The sequence below is a fragment of the Pyxicephalus adspersus genome, chromosome 7 (genome assembly GCF_032062135.1).
Source record: "Pyxicephalus adspersus chromosome 7, UCB_Pads_2.0, whole genome shotgun sequence".
Taxonomy (NCBI): domain Eukaryota; kingdom Metazoa; phylum Chordata; class Amphibia; order Anura; family Pyxicephalidae; genus Pyxicephalus; species Pyxicephalus adspersus.
Window position 1 is genome coordinate 74,863,928 of NC_092864.1, and position 14,729 is coordinate 74,878,656.

The 14,729-nt window shown below is 37.9% G+C and overlaps 1 protein-coding gene across 1 annotated transcript in view; it reads right to left on the reverse strand.

Annotated features, from left to right (window-relative positions):
- The window catches only part of LOC140336131 (multidrug resistance-associated protein 1-like), a 66,170-nt gene that overhangs the window by 22,999 nt on the left and 28,442 nt on the right, over positions 1-14,729 (reverse strand). Inside the window, 8 exon segments of the mRNA XM_072419186.1 lie at positions 533-700; positions 852-1,028; positions 3,180-3,306; positions 3,567-3,633; positions 3,951-4,038; positions 4,795-4,941; positions 5,564-5,767; positions 9,667-9,844. Coding sequence (XP_072275287.1) covers positions 533-700; positions 852-1,028; positions 3,180-3,306; positions 3,567-3,633; positions 3,951-4,038; positions 4,795-4,941; positions 5,564-5,767; positions 9,667-9,844 — 1,156 coding nt within the window.

The window sequence follows — 14,729 nt, forward strand, 5'->3', positions numbered from 1 at the left end:
GATCTGTATTTACTTGCATAGTGAACATCTAAACTAAATAAAAGCCTTAATAGCTAACAATACAAACGCCCTCTTGCCACGGTCTACATCAATTCCAAGTTGTCCACTCAATAATGCAGCACATAACATTCTCTCTTTTAAGTATTGCTTATGACCGCTCCTGAATGACTGATACTTTTAGATGCACCCTATGTCATTTTCTTTCTACCTTTTGCAGACGAATATCAAAGTCAAAAAGTTTGAAAGATAGAAAGGAAAAACAAAACAAAAAAACATCTATTGCTGTATGTTTTCTTCCCACACTTTGGTATGGTCTAAAAGTTCTATTTTTATTTTACTAAAGGTATAGGATTGACATAAAATGGGTTTTTAGGTCTCCCATTGTATAAGATGTGGTTGCAACCATAGATGAGGATAGAGGTTACCTTACTGCTTTTTCTAGCTTTATGGATGTCATTTTAATACCATGACTTTTCTCTGAGACAAGGAATCAAGCGTTCAGGAGTTTTATTTTCACCTAATTTTAACTCACCTTTCCATTGAGCAAGCCATTGGGTCCAATGACCTGTTCAAACAAATGCTGCCCGACATGTGCATCCACTGCAGATAGAGGATCATCTAACAAGTAAACGTCACAGTTCCGGTACACAGCACGGGCTATGCTTATTCGTTGCTTCTGTCCACCTGACAAGTTTATACCCTAGAAAGAAAGGACACAAACTTCCTTAGAAATTATTTAAAATCTCAACATTTTATTTTTGTTACACATTCCATAATGATGATTTAGATTAAAAACTTTATGAATAATTTATGCTATTAAAAAAAGTAATTCTCTATATAGTTATACTTACTTTTTCCCCTATTTCAGTGTTCTCCCCACCTGAAAGAATTTTAAGGTCAGGTAGCAATGCACAAGCCTGAATGACTTTATCATACCAGTCTTTGTCAAAGTGTCTTCCAAAGAGAACATTTTCTTTAAAGGTTGCATTTGGAATCCATGTCTGTTGAGGTACATATGCTATAGAGCCCTATAAACAAGAGAAAACATTTCAGGAAAATAACCACAATAAATACTATACACAAGCAAGTGAAGCCTTACAAATATCAAATGTACTTCAAAATCATTCCTTTGTAAGTATGTCTCTCATTTACTAGAGGTAGGCCTCACTGATAGAACCTCCAAGACAAGAACAGCTTCTTTACCCCCCTAGCATTCTAATTCTGTCCATATTTTCATGCAAAAAGCGTTAGATTTTTTGCATGGAAATTTATTTTACATTGTAGGCTTATAATTTTTAGGCCTAACTCACCGAAATATGTCCAATATTTAAGAAATTTATTATTAAACTTTAAATAAAAAAACACAAAAATCTTTAAAAAAAAACTAGTGAAACATGTAATATAAATGTACAGTAATATAAATATATAGAAATATATAAAGATTTCTTTGTATTGGACTCAATACAGGTAATTTGTATTGAATCCCGCCGCTCTTCCAGCACGAACCGACGCATGCACTGACGTCACCGGGAAACCCCGGAGAACGTCTCTGCACAGGCCTGGAAAAGATCGAAGAAGGAGGCCGCCGCCGGAGGACCTGCAGGGACGAGAAGGACGCCGGGGGACGCCAAAGAAACAAGGTAAGTGGGTTTTTAAATTTTTTTTAGTGACCCTGAGTGTGACTCAAGGATTACCCATTATAAGTGTGTTTTTGCTTTTTGTTTTTTTGATTTTTGAGTATAGTCCTCTTTAGGCAAGAAAAAGGGGCAAAAGTACCAACCAATGCCTGGCAGAACTACCATACAATTATGTAGCCTGACAATATAGAAGCACTCAAGGACTGATATAGGGAACTAAACAAAGATAAATGCATGCGCAGAGGGAGCAGCCCGAAGCCTCCTGGGATATGTGACCAATGTATCCCAGGAGGCTGCAGGTTTCTCATTTAGTCTTTACCGCCTCAGTGGTAAAGGCAGAATGGAAGGGCTCTTACCCAAAATAAAAAAAAAAACAAACACCCTGTTATATAAGGTAAAAATGTGATGATAGGTCTGATTCAATGGGTTGCTCCTTAGGCAACCAGCTTCCATGGTCCCCTGCCATGTTCCACTATTGGCTCTTCATTGTAACAGGAACCTGCTTACTAAGTAGTGAGACATTGGAGGTGATTGCCAGTAGGAGCATCCAGGGTAGCAAGTCTTACCGTGCACATTAGAATACTCCACTCTTTGGAAATCCTAATGTACAGCGTTTTTTCACATATTCTCTTTCCTATTTTTATTATAGTCTGAGCTAAAAATAACAATAATAGCGTTTATTTTAAAATAAAAATTAAATTAAATAAAAAAATTAAATTAAAAAAAAAATTAAATTATTATTAAATTAATTTAAAATATTCAATTAACATTTTGAATTTTTAGCCAGCAGGTGATTTTATTATTTCCTTTTCGTGTTTTTTTTATATCTTTTTATAAAATGCTAAAAAAAAACTTGTTTATAAAGGGAATCCTTTGAGACTTATTAAATAATAAACTTACAAAAGCTTAATTATATTGTCTGCACCTCCAAAATGAAACCTCTCCCTGAACTGAGCAATAAACTACCCTTCACAGCGCCAGATGTATATGCAATTTTTATGTTCAGTCATAAAATGTTCTTCGGCTATCCACACCTACACAGTTATGCTCTTTATATTTCTGCATGTCATCTCTAAGTTTCATCAACCTTAGTGCTTAAATAAAGTTTAATCCGTGTGCTTTATTGATAAAACATTACCTGGTGCGAATCTTCCAGGTACATGTGTTTCAATGGCAGTAATTGATTCCCACCAGGGAATGTCAGATTTCCTGTTTTATATATAGAGCTTAGCCTTAGTGCTTCAATAAAGTTTGATCAATTGGCTTTTTTTTTATAAGCTTCCCTGGTGGGAATCTGCCAGGTCCATGTGTTTCAATTGCAGTAATTGATCCCCACCAGGGAATGTTAGATTCCCTGTTTTATATATAGAGCCCTATTAGTTTACATGTGTGTTTTTTATTAGTAACATAAAAAAACAGTATAAAATTAAACATCATCTTCAAAAATGATCTTCATTGTTGTCTACTTTATATCAATTTCAATATCCTACTCTCAGGAAATACAAAATAAATTAAAACTGAGTCAGCCAGGTTATTACATACCTTAAGGGCAATGTTACCATTCACTTTCTCCATTTCACCAAGTAAAGCAGACAGAAGTGATGTCTTTCCACAACCAACCTGACCAACAACAGCAACCAATGAACCTTTGCGAACAGATAAGTTAATACTGAAACAGAATGAAATATTGCATTATGATTTTGGTACATAGAAAGAGGACGCAATTATTGAAGGACCACAATATTGAAAAATATATGCAAGATAATGCATTTTAAAGATATTGTTTAGCGTACTAATGGATAAGTCTACCCAAAAAGATGTAAACAAGTAATGAGTGTTTTCATACACCAAATATCATTGAAAAATTAATTTACGCTACCATTCTTCCATTTGTAATTCAAACCATAAAAGAAGAAAGAACAATCTTACTTTCTAATGCATGGCTCATCTGTTGGAGACCATGTAAATGTGCCATCTTCTACCACAATGTCATTCCCTGAAAAAGAAAAGCAGACTAACAGCTACTAACAGCTAAGGGAAACAATATTTAAAACTGGCTAAGTTACATAACAAAACACCAAATCTGTTTCTAGTTTTAGAATTACACATCCACCAGTTTATACATTTTTCACAGGTATTACCATATACTGTATAAATATAAATAAATATATATATATATATATATATATATATATATATATATGCTATTGACATGTTTTTTTTACTGCACAATAAATATTATTTTCCAAAAGTTCAGACATAATAATGAAAAACTCTAATCTTAGAAGGTAATAATTTATCCTAAATACATACTGCTAGAGGTTTCCAAAGTGTTCACATTTCCAGGGTCTAATTCATCTTCAGAAAAAAATTTGGCCAAACGTTTTAGGGAAACAGATGACTAAAGAAAAAAAAAACAAAAAAACAATGAGACAACCTGGTTGTGTTAGGTAACAGAGGTCGGCAAACTCCAGCCTTTGGGCCAGATACGGCCTAGCCGGTAGTTTATTCCTGCCTAACAACCCTTAGCTGATCAAGCCTAATGCTGGCCAGCAACTGGGATGAATCCCGCCGCTCCCACTGAGCTGGGATGAGGCCGGAAAAAACTACCGGAGCTCTTGAGCTGCATGCGGCTCCGTTCCCTATTTACCTCAGTGACAGAAGTGTTACCGCCGGCCACGGTAAATAGGGAACGCCCCCTGAAGGGAAATCCATCCCCTCCACAATGCACACAGAGGGGAGAGATTTCCCTTCGGAGGGCATTCCTAGTGGGGGGGGCGGAGCAATTAGGGCAGGTCTCAATGAAAGTCTGGCCTAGTGTGCTCCTGCCCACCCCATAAATGGCCTAGCGGCCGAAAAAGTTTGCGGACCTCTGTGTTAGAACAATGGACCTTCTTATTAAAGCTCTTCAAGGCTGGAGAGAATACACTTTCATCAGTGAAGCTTGGTGATCCAGCAAACCTGGAATGGATCTTGTCCAACATTCAAAACATTTGCTAGCAAACAGAAAATGACTTTGAAAAACAAACATTCCAGGTTTGCTGAAACACTCAGCTTCACTGACAAAGTGTTACCTCTCCATCCTTGGAAAGCTTTAATAAATCAGGCTTAATGTATGTAATGAAAAGGACAAATAATTCAGATGGATGTTTAGTACCTGGACAAGAAGTGTGACAGCCATTGGGAACATACGCAATGGAATCCTGAGAATATTAAGCAATATTATAGTGACAAAGGCCTTCTGTGCATCAAGGACATTCTTATCATCAACAGCCAGGAAAACGCCAAACATGGTCAGAGAAACCTAGGAATTGAAAGATGGGGAGGGAAACAAACAGCCTTTTAATTAAGTGATAAAAAAGTGTTTAGCTAGTCGTAACATATAGTTTCCACTTTGAAAATCACAGCACTCAGATACAAACTAAGTTCCCAACTGTGCATATATTGTTTTGTTTATGCAAAACACAACCTAATAGTTAAATTGCCATGGCTAATTTAAAAAAAAAGCAAATATTTATACTTGTTATATTTGAAGAATTAATATGAGATTTCAGTTCTTAAATAACTATACATGCAGACCAACTTTGGTTTCTAAAACTGTAACAAGAAACGTGTTAAAACTTCTTCCACAATGTAGACATGCATTTCCTTTCTTAGTTTTTTTCTCTGTCTTGATCAAAATGCATTCCACAACCAGAAGAATGTACGGTTTTACATCTTTAAACACTGGATCTGGCTTTTAAGACCCCTCTATCTGTCTTTATTTGAAAACCTAAAGGAAGTGGAAAATCAGCTAATCACGTCACAATATGTATGTACAAAGTATTGCATCTCTTTTAAACATCTGCCAAATAAATAATTAATAGAGACATTTTTACAAGCTGCATAAATAAGGAGCTGTATAACTTGTATCCAATCTTGCTTACCCAGAAGGGTGAGGCCACAAATAATGCCAGTGCTCCAGACAACATGAGTGCATATTTCTTAACTGCTTTCAGTTCCAGCAATCTGAAGCTTTCAACTTTTTTCATGAAAGCACTCTCCCATGCATATAGCTTCAGCACCTTTATACCTTGGAGAATCTCAGAGATCAATTTTATACGACTGTCCTTCTGTTTCATCTGTTCTTCCTTTGGAAAACAAATAGAGGGGATACAGACAAATAGGTAAACAACATGGTTTAATAACAGGATGCTTTCATACTTTTAATCTGCTAATGAAATACCATTTAAAATGATAGTAACATCAATTTAGACTACAATTGCCATTTTTTATATAGGTGCGGGTAGAAGGGGAAACAGCTTACAGGCTACATTTTTTATGCACAAGGACCATCCTGCCTTTAGTGGTAATGTATTCAAATTTATGGACACAGAGATATAGGTTACAGGGCAGCACGGTGGCTCAGGGGTTAGCACTCTGGCCTTTGCAGTGCTAGGTCCCAGGTTTGATCCCCAGCCAGAACATTATCTGCATGGAGTTTGCAGGTTCTGGTACTCCGGTTTCCTCCCACATCCCAAAAAAAACATGCAGTGAGGTTAATTGGCTTCTCCCTAACAATTGACCTTAGACTACATTAATGACATATGACTATGATAGGGACATTAGATTGCGAGTTCCTTTTAGGGACAGTTAGTGACACGACTAAGGACTATGTACAGCGCTGCGTAATATGATGGCGCTATATAAATACTGTGTAATAACAATAGGTTATGAGCCACGTGAATAAGAATAAAAGACGTTTTTAGAATGGTTAGACAAACTAATAATATATCACTATCACATGCCCAATTGACTTCCAGCATGTGATTTCACTATTAGTTACCCTTGTTAAAAAGAATAGGTAATCAAACCAAGGTTTTACAACATATAATTCACAAAACTAATATCCACCCAAAGTAAAAATAGGGTGCAATCATCTGGTAAGTTTATTTTTTTAGGGTGTATTTATCTTACTAGTTATATTACATTTGCAATTGTAATGGCCCTATTTAGCATCTGTTAGCATTTGTGTGAGGAGTAAATGCCAATTTCTTTTCAAAGTCGCCTTTAAATTACAGTTTTTTTCATCTCCTGTCAGACAGAAAGTTTTTCTGTTATCACTGCATATGTATGTGCATATCTCTAGAAACACAGTTATGAATCAGCATAGATAAGATGTGCTTCTGCTTTTAACTCCAGGAAATGCAGTCATTGTATTTTAGGTTTTTGTTATATTTCAGTTCTCAAAAGACTTCCTTTCAATTATGCCAAAAAGACATTCAAAAAGACAAGACAATTTAATATATTTGTACAAACAAATGACAATAGTAGACAACCAGCTTGATCATTTAGTTTCTAAGTACCAGAATTATTGGTGTCGTTACAGGCTTTTGCTGTCTGCTACACAGTCAGTAAAAAATACAGTTGTTTTAACTTTTCTCTACTGCAAATTAGGAACATGAACCCAACCTAGTGATGGGAGAAACCACAGCCAGAGCCCAGGAGGATAAACATTTTCTGTAAGGAGAATTAAAGTAAGGTTGCATTTCTAGATGCAATAGGTAGGTTTTCTAGATGGATATAGGTAGTCCCTGAGTTAAGGACATCCAACATACCCCTAGATACGAACAAGGCCTTGTTACGTGCAGGACAGAGATGGGGGGAGGGGGTAATTCGCATGATTTGCAAAACGACATTAATGATAAACTACATTAAGGATCCAACATGCAAAGAAGACCTTAGATGCATTTCTACTAAAGTAAATGGCTGTCAAACATTACAAAACTACCATAACACAGACTTATATGTTTTCAGTTACCAGTATATGCAAATAGTATGAACACTAGAAATGCAGCATAGCTGTTAGTATGCAGCATAAGGACAGAGCAAACTTATTTTTCTGTTCAACTGCCAACGAATAGGGAATCAACTGAAAATATCTAAACTGCCAACTGGGAATTAGTGTAACAGTTGTTGATTATTGACACTGGAAGTATTTGTCAGTAAATATTGAGTGATAATGCAGTTAGATATCTTGAGTTGCCTCTCCCATGCTACCACATTTTAATATATTTTTATTTCATGTCAATTATTGAATCCAACGAAGTTGTACTAGTGGCACACATAGCTACAATGGCAACTAATTAGCTTAATAAACTTATCAAAAATTGAGGGCACCCCTCTTACGCTCTTCTGGCACAGTCCGGAATTCCCCACTGGTTGTGACAAGTGACAATTTGAATGTTGGCTCAACTAAGGTTTCTTTCTATAGGCCACTTCTTGAATCGTAAAGATATTTTAAGGTTTGTCAGCTTTACAGAAAATATGTTCTCTTCCAACATGAAATGCAATACTTGCAAATACGATCATTTATGAAATGAAACTTTTATGAAAATAAAAGGGGTTATCCCCCCTATTCCAAAGTACAGCATTTTAAAAGTCTTGCAGCTCCATTTCTGAGGCAAAAGAGAATTGCAGCAATATATTTAGCCTTAAATGATTCACATTAAAAAAAACTTTTTTTATAAGACGTTTTGTTAATTGTTGATTTTCCCCCTTTCTCCCCATTAATGTTGTAAAATCTACATAAAAACCAAAACAAATGATATATATAAAAAAAAGTGAGGGCAACCTTATAGCATTAGTTTATCTACACAGATATCCTAATACATTATAGGGTTCAGATATTGCACTGAGATGGTGGTAAAGCAATAACAAATCCTTAAAAAAATGCATTTCCATTTAGCATAATGAAAACATTTTTTATTTATTCCCTTTTTTTTGAGAAATGTCCTATATCCCCCCCCCCCCCCCCAACAATATCTCTGAATCTGTATCCACAGAGACAAAGGCTGCATACACAATTATATTCGTTGGAAAAGATCTTTCTGCTCCGTTCTGCTCTATGGAGAGAGGAGGGGGAGAACGACTGAACAGCACACTGCTGCGTGCTCTCCCCCTTTCCTTGCATTACATTCGTCGTTCATCGTCCATCTTCTGTGGATCCGCCAGGACGGTCGTTCGGACAACGGGCGCTGTACACACGTCAAATTCTCATCCTATTCTGGCCCTGAGCCGATTATCGGCGAGAACCAATGCAAGTGTGTATGTAAGTTTAAACTATACAGCGAGCAGCAGTGGCCACAGATAGACTGAAGTGGTTGAGAAGGGGCCAAGGTGAGCACTTCTAGGTAAAATTTCACTTATGCTTGCCCATTTCCCATTCAAATTACTTTCTGCAAAGTATATCTCATCCAACAGAAAGTGCCATTGTAATATGATAATCAGTGTTATTTCCTCATTATTTATACCTTATTTTTTATTATATGCATATGTTACTAGTTAGGGAAGGAATAAAAGGATTTTCTCTGCTTATTATTAAATATACTAATAATTTTTTCAGGCATCAGCAAATGGTATATATTATCATAGTGGTCACTGGGTTAGAAGCCATTTAGGTTAACAAGGTTCCTGACTCTAAAATGTCAGCTGTCCAGTTACAGCTTAGTCTATTTTACACAATATTGGATGTCCAGCACTCCAAGGATGTTATCATTGACAGTAGGTCAGGAATAAAGCTATACACTGTTAGATAATAGTCACCCAAGAGGGACATCATGCTCATCGCAGGCAAACATTTGGCATGTGTACAGCTGTCCCCCGACGTCATTTATCAATCTGATCGGGAATGACTGCTGTAAAATCCTGTAAAATCCTATGGAGGTCAGTGTGCCACTTGTCCTACCCTCCCCATGGAATAGAATTGTGCTCCCTCGTAGATCTGTCACTGAAAACAATCATGAAAGATTATTTCCAGCAACAATAATTTGATGTATGTACAGGGCTTTAATGAGACAATAATTTGAAAAGGAGAGTCATGTACTGCCAAAAACACTACTAGGACCCTGGAAAAGGGGTATATGCTTCAAAAGCTTGTTCAAAAGAGTACTGTATTAGTCTCGGAAAGATGATCATCAACAGATGCTGTTTGTTTCCGATCATAAAGTTAATGAAAACTAAACATTTATAAAGTAAAAACAGAACATACCTTCTTATATACACTGCCCACTATTGCTGCTCTAAGTCTCATTCCGGTGACATAGCAAATATAATCATGTTGGTGAAGACATAGGGACTGACCACATGGACAGATGAGTAGGAGAACAGCAATCAAAAAGCTTTGCCAGTTTGGTGCCAATGGATTCTTCAATCGCTCCAGAAGCAATCTAGATGAGAATAATCACAAAGCGACAAAATTATTTGCAAGTGATATTTTATCATAAGGTAAAATATATCTAATTTATTGCTAAGAAGACATTTCATTGCAGCCCTGGAGAGATAAGCCTTCTCCCAATCCATGGAGTGAATATTTACTTTTATTGAAAAAACTCAATTCTCTAGAGGTCAGTATTTAGGCAAAGTTCATTACAGTTCCTATGTTACTTCTCTGTAGAAATGGTTAAGGTGCAGTTGTATCCGTATTATTGTATTGGGAACACTAGCTAAATACATAAAAGCAGTAGTGACTATGCTTTCTCTTTAGACTACATAGCATTTTGGGGACACTGCATTAAATTTGCAGCTGTCCAGCCCACTCAGACACCAGTAACCACATGACAGCACACAGGGGCAACAAGACGTATCAGCAAAAATAGTTTCACACTCACCCTGCACTGGCAACAAGCCCAGGCCCGAAATTTTATTTTCACAGTAACTCACAAAAACATGCAGTTAGGGTAATTGGTTTCCTCCTAAAATTTGGACTTAGACTCTTCTATTAGAAGAGTATCTGTAACGCCTTTTTTTAGGAGACTGGGTTTGAATGACATCATCTCATTGCAAAAAATTCCTGCTGTAATGTACATTTTTTCTAAAATACATTTTCATAAAAATTAAACACACCCAAGGTATCAAAAGTGAGCCATCCAGCTATTGAATATTAGCTATGAAATAGAGAGGTGTGGTTAAAAACTTTAAAAGGGAACTTTATGGAATAAGACATGTGAATAGGTAATGTTCTAAGAAGACTCTAGTGGTCTAGGCATTCATTAGCTTAGATTACTTTTTGATTCATTAAACTCCTTATCACCAGTTAGTACAGGTATACTTGACTAAAAGGAACTTTAGAGATACAGAGCAAAGTAAAACGTATGAACTATAAAGGATAATAATGTTTGAATACAAACCTCAATCTGTGACTCTTACCCCCACCCCCTCCTTTTGCATGTTCATGACTTAGGCTACGTGCACACATGCAATGGTTCTTGGACAAAAAGGGAATCTGGCGTGTGTACAGCGCTCGTCTTCCATCGTCCAAACAACCGTTCTGGTGGATCCACGGACGATGGAAGACAAACGATCTTAAAGGAAGTGAAGGGGAGAGAGGGCAGCGGGGTACTGTTCCATCGTTCTCCCCCTTTCCTCTATATAGAAGAATGCTGATGTATGTACAGCATTCGTTCATGCTTTGTGTATTTGTTAGTCGTTGGAAAGGATTGTGAAAGACTGTTGCACGTGTGTACATTAGACCTTAGTGTGTACAGCCTTAGACAGCTAACTTTCTTAACATCCAAAAGGGGAACTAAACTATAAAAAAATACTCACTCACCTTTACTTTGACAGATCCCTCAATCCCTGTGGAGGGGTCCGGTACAGTCTGGTTATCCATCTTTATCCCAGCGCTTCCCCCAGAGGAAGGGGGTGCTTTTAAATCCCCCTAAAAACTAAGGTAATTTTTACCTTACATAAAAGGGTTGTCTACTCTTTTTATGTTCTCTACCCTTCTTTGTAAAATAAAAATTTTACTTTAGGTCTGCTTTATTTAGTTGTTTTTTCCCTGTTTCCCTGTTTTTTCCAGCAATTATTGCTGAAGGAAAACCAAGCCATTAGGCTAACTAAACTGTCTTTGACAAATTCTACAAAACTATGAAGAATGTTACCCTTTAATCACAGTAAATTTCCTCTGAACTCAAATGTATTTCAATTTTCAACACTTTAAATATGTTTGTTTTTTAAAGCTACATTCCTAGCATTTTTTACACTTTTACAAGCAGGTTAGACCTTTTTTCTTCTTAGCAAACCTTTAGTTTTGCAGATGATTTTACTATAAACTCACCTATATTGAACCTTGTCATTTTAAATAGCCAAATACTTTTACTTCTCTTCAGATACTTTGAAACCATGAGCTCATAAAAATAGCATTTGGAGTTATTGAGTCCTTACCAGACATTATCTGTATCAACTTGCGTCCGAAGGGCCATCAGTTCTCCATCAATGACTGCCACTCCTGCCCTCTAAGAGTGACTTTCAACCGCCAGTGTCATATCTTAAGAGAATCATGTGATAACTGGAACATCAAGAACACCAGAACATGATCCAAAAAATCATGTTCCCTAGTGAGCACTGTACTACAAGCACTGTAATCGTACCTGTGATTGAGGAGAATGTGGCAGCCAAAATTTATCTATTGTGGAATAAGACTGATGTGCATAGGAGAAAAAGGTTTAATCCTTGCCAGTGGGATTGAATAATCATCACACACCTCCTCAGCTGGTGATGGTATAAGCATTTATTTAGTTTGTGGGCAAGGCCAAGGGGGTCCCAGACCCATCAATCTCCACCCACAAGAAGTATACGCTCCCTAAATTCTGCAAGTACCGACTAGGTCCCCATCAGAAGAGGAACCTGGGCTGTATTAGGCATATAATAAATAAACGTAATGAATAAACTTCTTAATGAATAAACTTAATGAATAAACGTCTACCATTCTCAGAGCTATGGATAGCTTGTAGTTGCCACACACTCTTGGTCTAGGCCTGTACAGCTGTGGTACACTACATGATAGTGTCTGTTTCCCAAAATGGGTACCTTATCTTTGCAAAATTGCATTTCTTGGAGAACAGCCACATGAGCACTGAGCCTATGAAATTCAGTAAGTCCAGTGGTACGTTTTTGGCCAGGCCCCCTGCTCCCAGGCAATATAGGCACTGCATTAAAAACCAAAACACAGCAAAACTTACTAAAGTACTCTGAAATCTATGCAAAAATGTTCAGCCATAAAGTAAAGGAAATAATGATATAAGAGAAATGGGATCTCCAGCCATGAAGAGGGATCTCCTGGTCTTCTGCCTTGGAAACCAGTACTTAGTGGAACCCGACGTTTCCACCGGCAATTAAGTAGTAACATCTACAGCAGAGCAGAGACACTGGTCCAATGACCAAAAATCCTAAGAAGCTCCTCTCCATGATAATAAGGATTACCCTGGATCCCTAGATGATTGCAGGGACATCCCTAGATGATTGCAGATTGCAGGAGTGCGCTTGCGGAACTTTTCCACTTGTTGCCAGGGAGAAGCTATTGGCGGCTTTGGTATGGTCAGTCAAATGGGCCAATCAGGTAGCACATATAGCTCAAAAGCTTCAGCAACTCACCCAGCAGGCGGAAGATCATGGACCTACCAATGTTTTGCTAGGCGCACCACCCGGGACTTTTCAACAACTACCCAGCAGTTTTTGGGTGGTTACTGATAAGTTGGGTCACAATTCAGGGGCTTCCACCCACCTACAATTTCTTACCACCCAGCTTTTTGGTTGAGCACTGTAGCAGGTGGAAGGGATACCCCCATCTGTAACGGATATTGTGCGAATAATGAGGAATCCTACAGATCACAAGGGCAAGCGGTGTTCGGACGCCTAGGCTCCAGGGCTTCATGGATCCTTTTAGTGGCATTTCTTGGCTCGTTGAATATGGTTACGGTAGTTGGGATCGGATCCTTTATTTCCACCATTTTGGGTAGCCCATGGATCTTAATGTTATTGAACCTGCTACGAAGTCATCCTGCTAAGCAACCAACTGGTTGAGAAGTGCAACATATTTTGACATATCTTCAGAACTATGCTCAGTGTCATCAATTCTATGCTCCATCTCTTACGCAGCTCTGTAATCCCAGCCCTACAAGCTCAAAGTCCTGTTTGGTTGGCAGGGCTTTAATTAACCTCCTTAGGTCACAACTAAAATGGCTGCAGCCCTTTACAATGTATCAGGCTTCTGGTGCTAGTGTCAGATTATTATTAAACAGGATTTTTATAGCACCAACATATTACGCAGCACTGTACATTAAATAGGGGTTGCAAATGACAGACGAATACAGACAATGACACAGGAGGAGAGGACCCTGCCCCGAAGAGCTTACAATCTAGGAGGTCAGATAATTCAGATCCCTGGGGTGAGGAGTGGGGATCAGGAGCCTGCAGCTGTAACTGCTGCACAACATCTCCCAGCTCTGCACGCTGCCTGTGGCTGCCTCGCCTCTCCTCTGTCCTTCCGCACCACTTTGTCTGCCAGTGTGCTGTCTCGGGGGGAGAGAGAATCATGCTCAGGAGAAGAAATTTCCAATCCATCAGGTGGAATCGCCTCTCCGTTGGCTTCTCCTGTGTCCTTCAGGCCTCCTGTCCATTGCAAAAGGCAGCCACCCTGCTGTTTCAGTCTTTAAACAGGTTTAAAGCATAGGTAGTTGCAGGAGCCGCTCGTTGCATGTCTCACCTGGCTATCCAACAAGCCACACAATTTAAAGCAAGTGTAAAAATGCTTTTAAAAGCCTACAATGCTTTTATTGGCTTTTGTAAGCGTTTCTAGAAATTTAAAGCAGACGTGTAAAACACTATTAAACGCCTAAAAACTCTTCTATTTTGAATAGAATTATTCATGTCTATAAACACTTGCAAAAGCCCCCACTGATTTCAAAAGAAGCTTTCGTAAGTACCTAAAAGGTAGTTATAGATATTTACAAGTAGTTAAAAAAATGTAAAATGCAGCAATAAGTGTTCTCTGTAATGCTCAGAAACTTTCGGCCCACAAATGCCCTGTTGTGGACTGGCCCATTGGAATGCAAGAGAATTTCAAACATGGGCATTTAAATGCTGGGGTAACAGTCAGTGTAGTTATAGCCTTAATGAAATAAACTTAAATTATTACAGATTGATTACATTCTTTACAAAACATTGGGTAATAGGAAGCTGGGTTACAATTAAAGGGCATTGGAAAGTTGGGAAAGATGATGGAAAAACGGTGAATACTAAGAGGATGGGCATTACAAAGTGGGAACAAAGCAT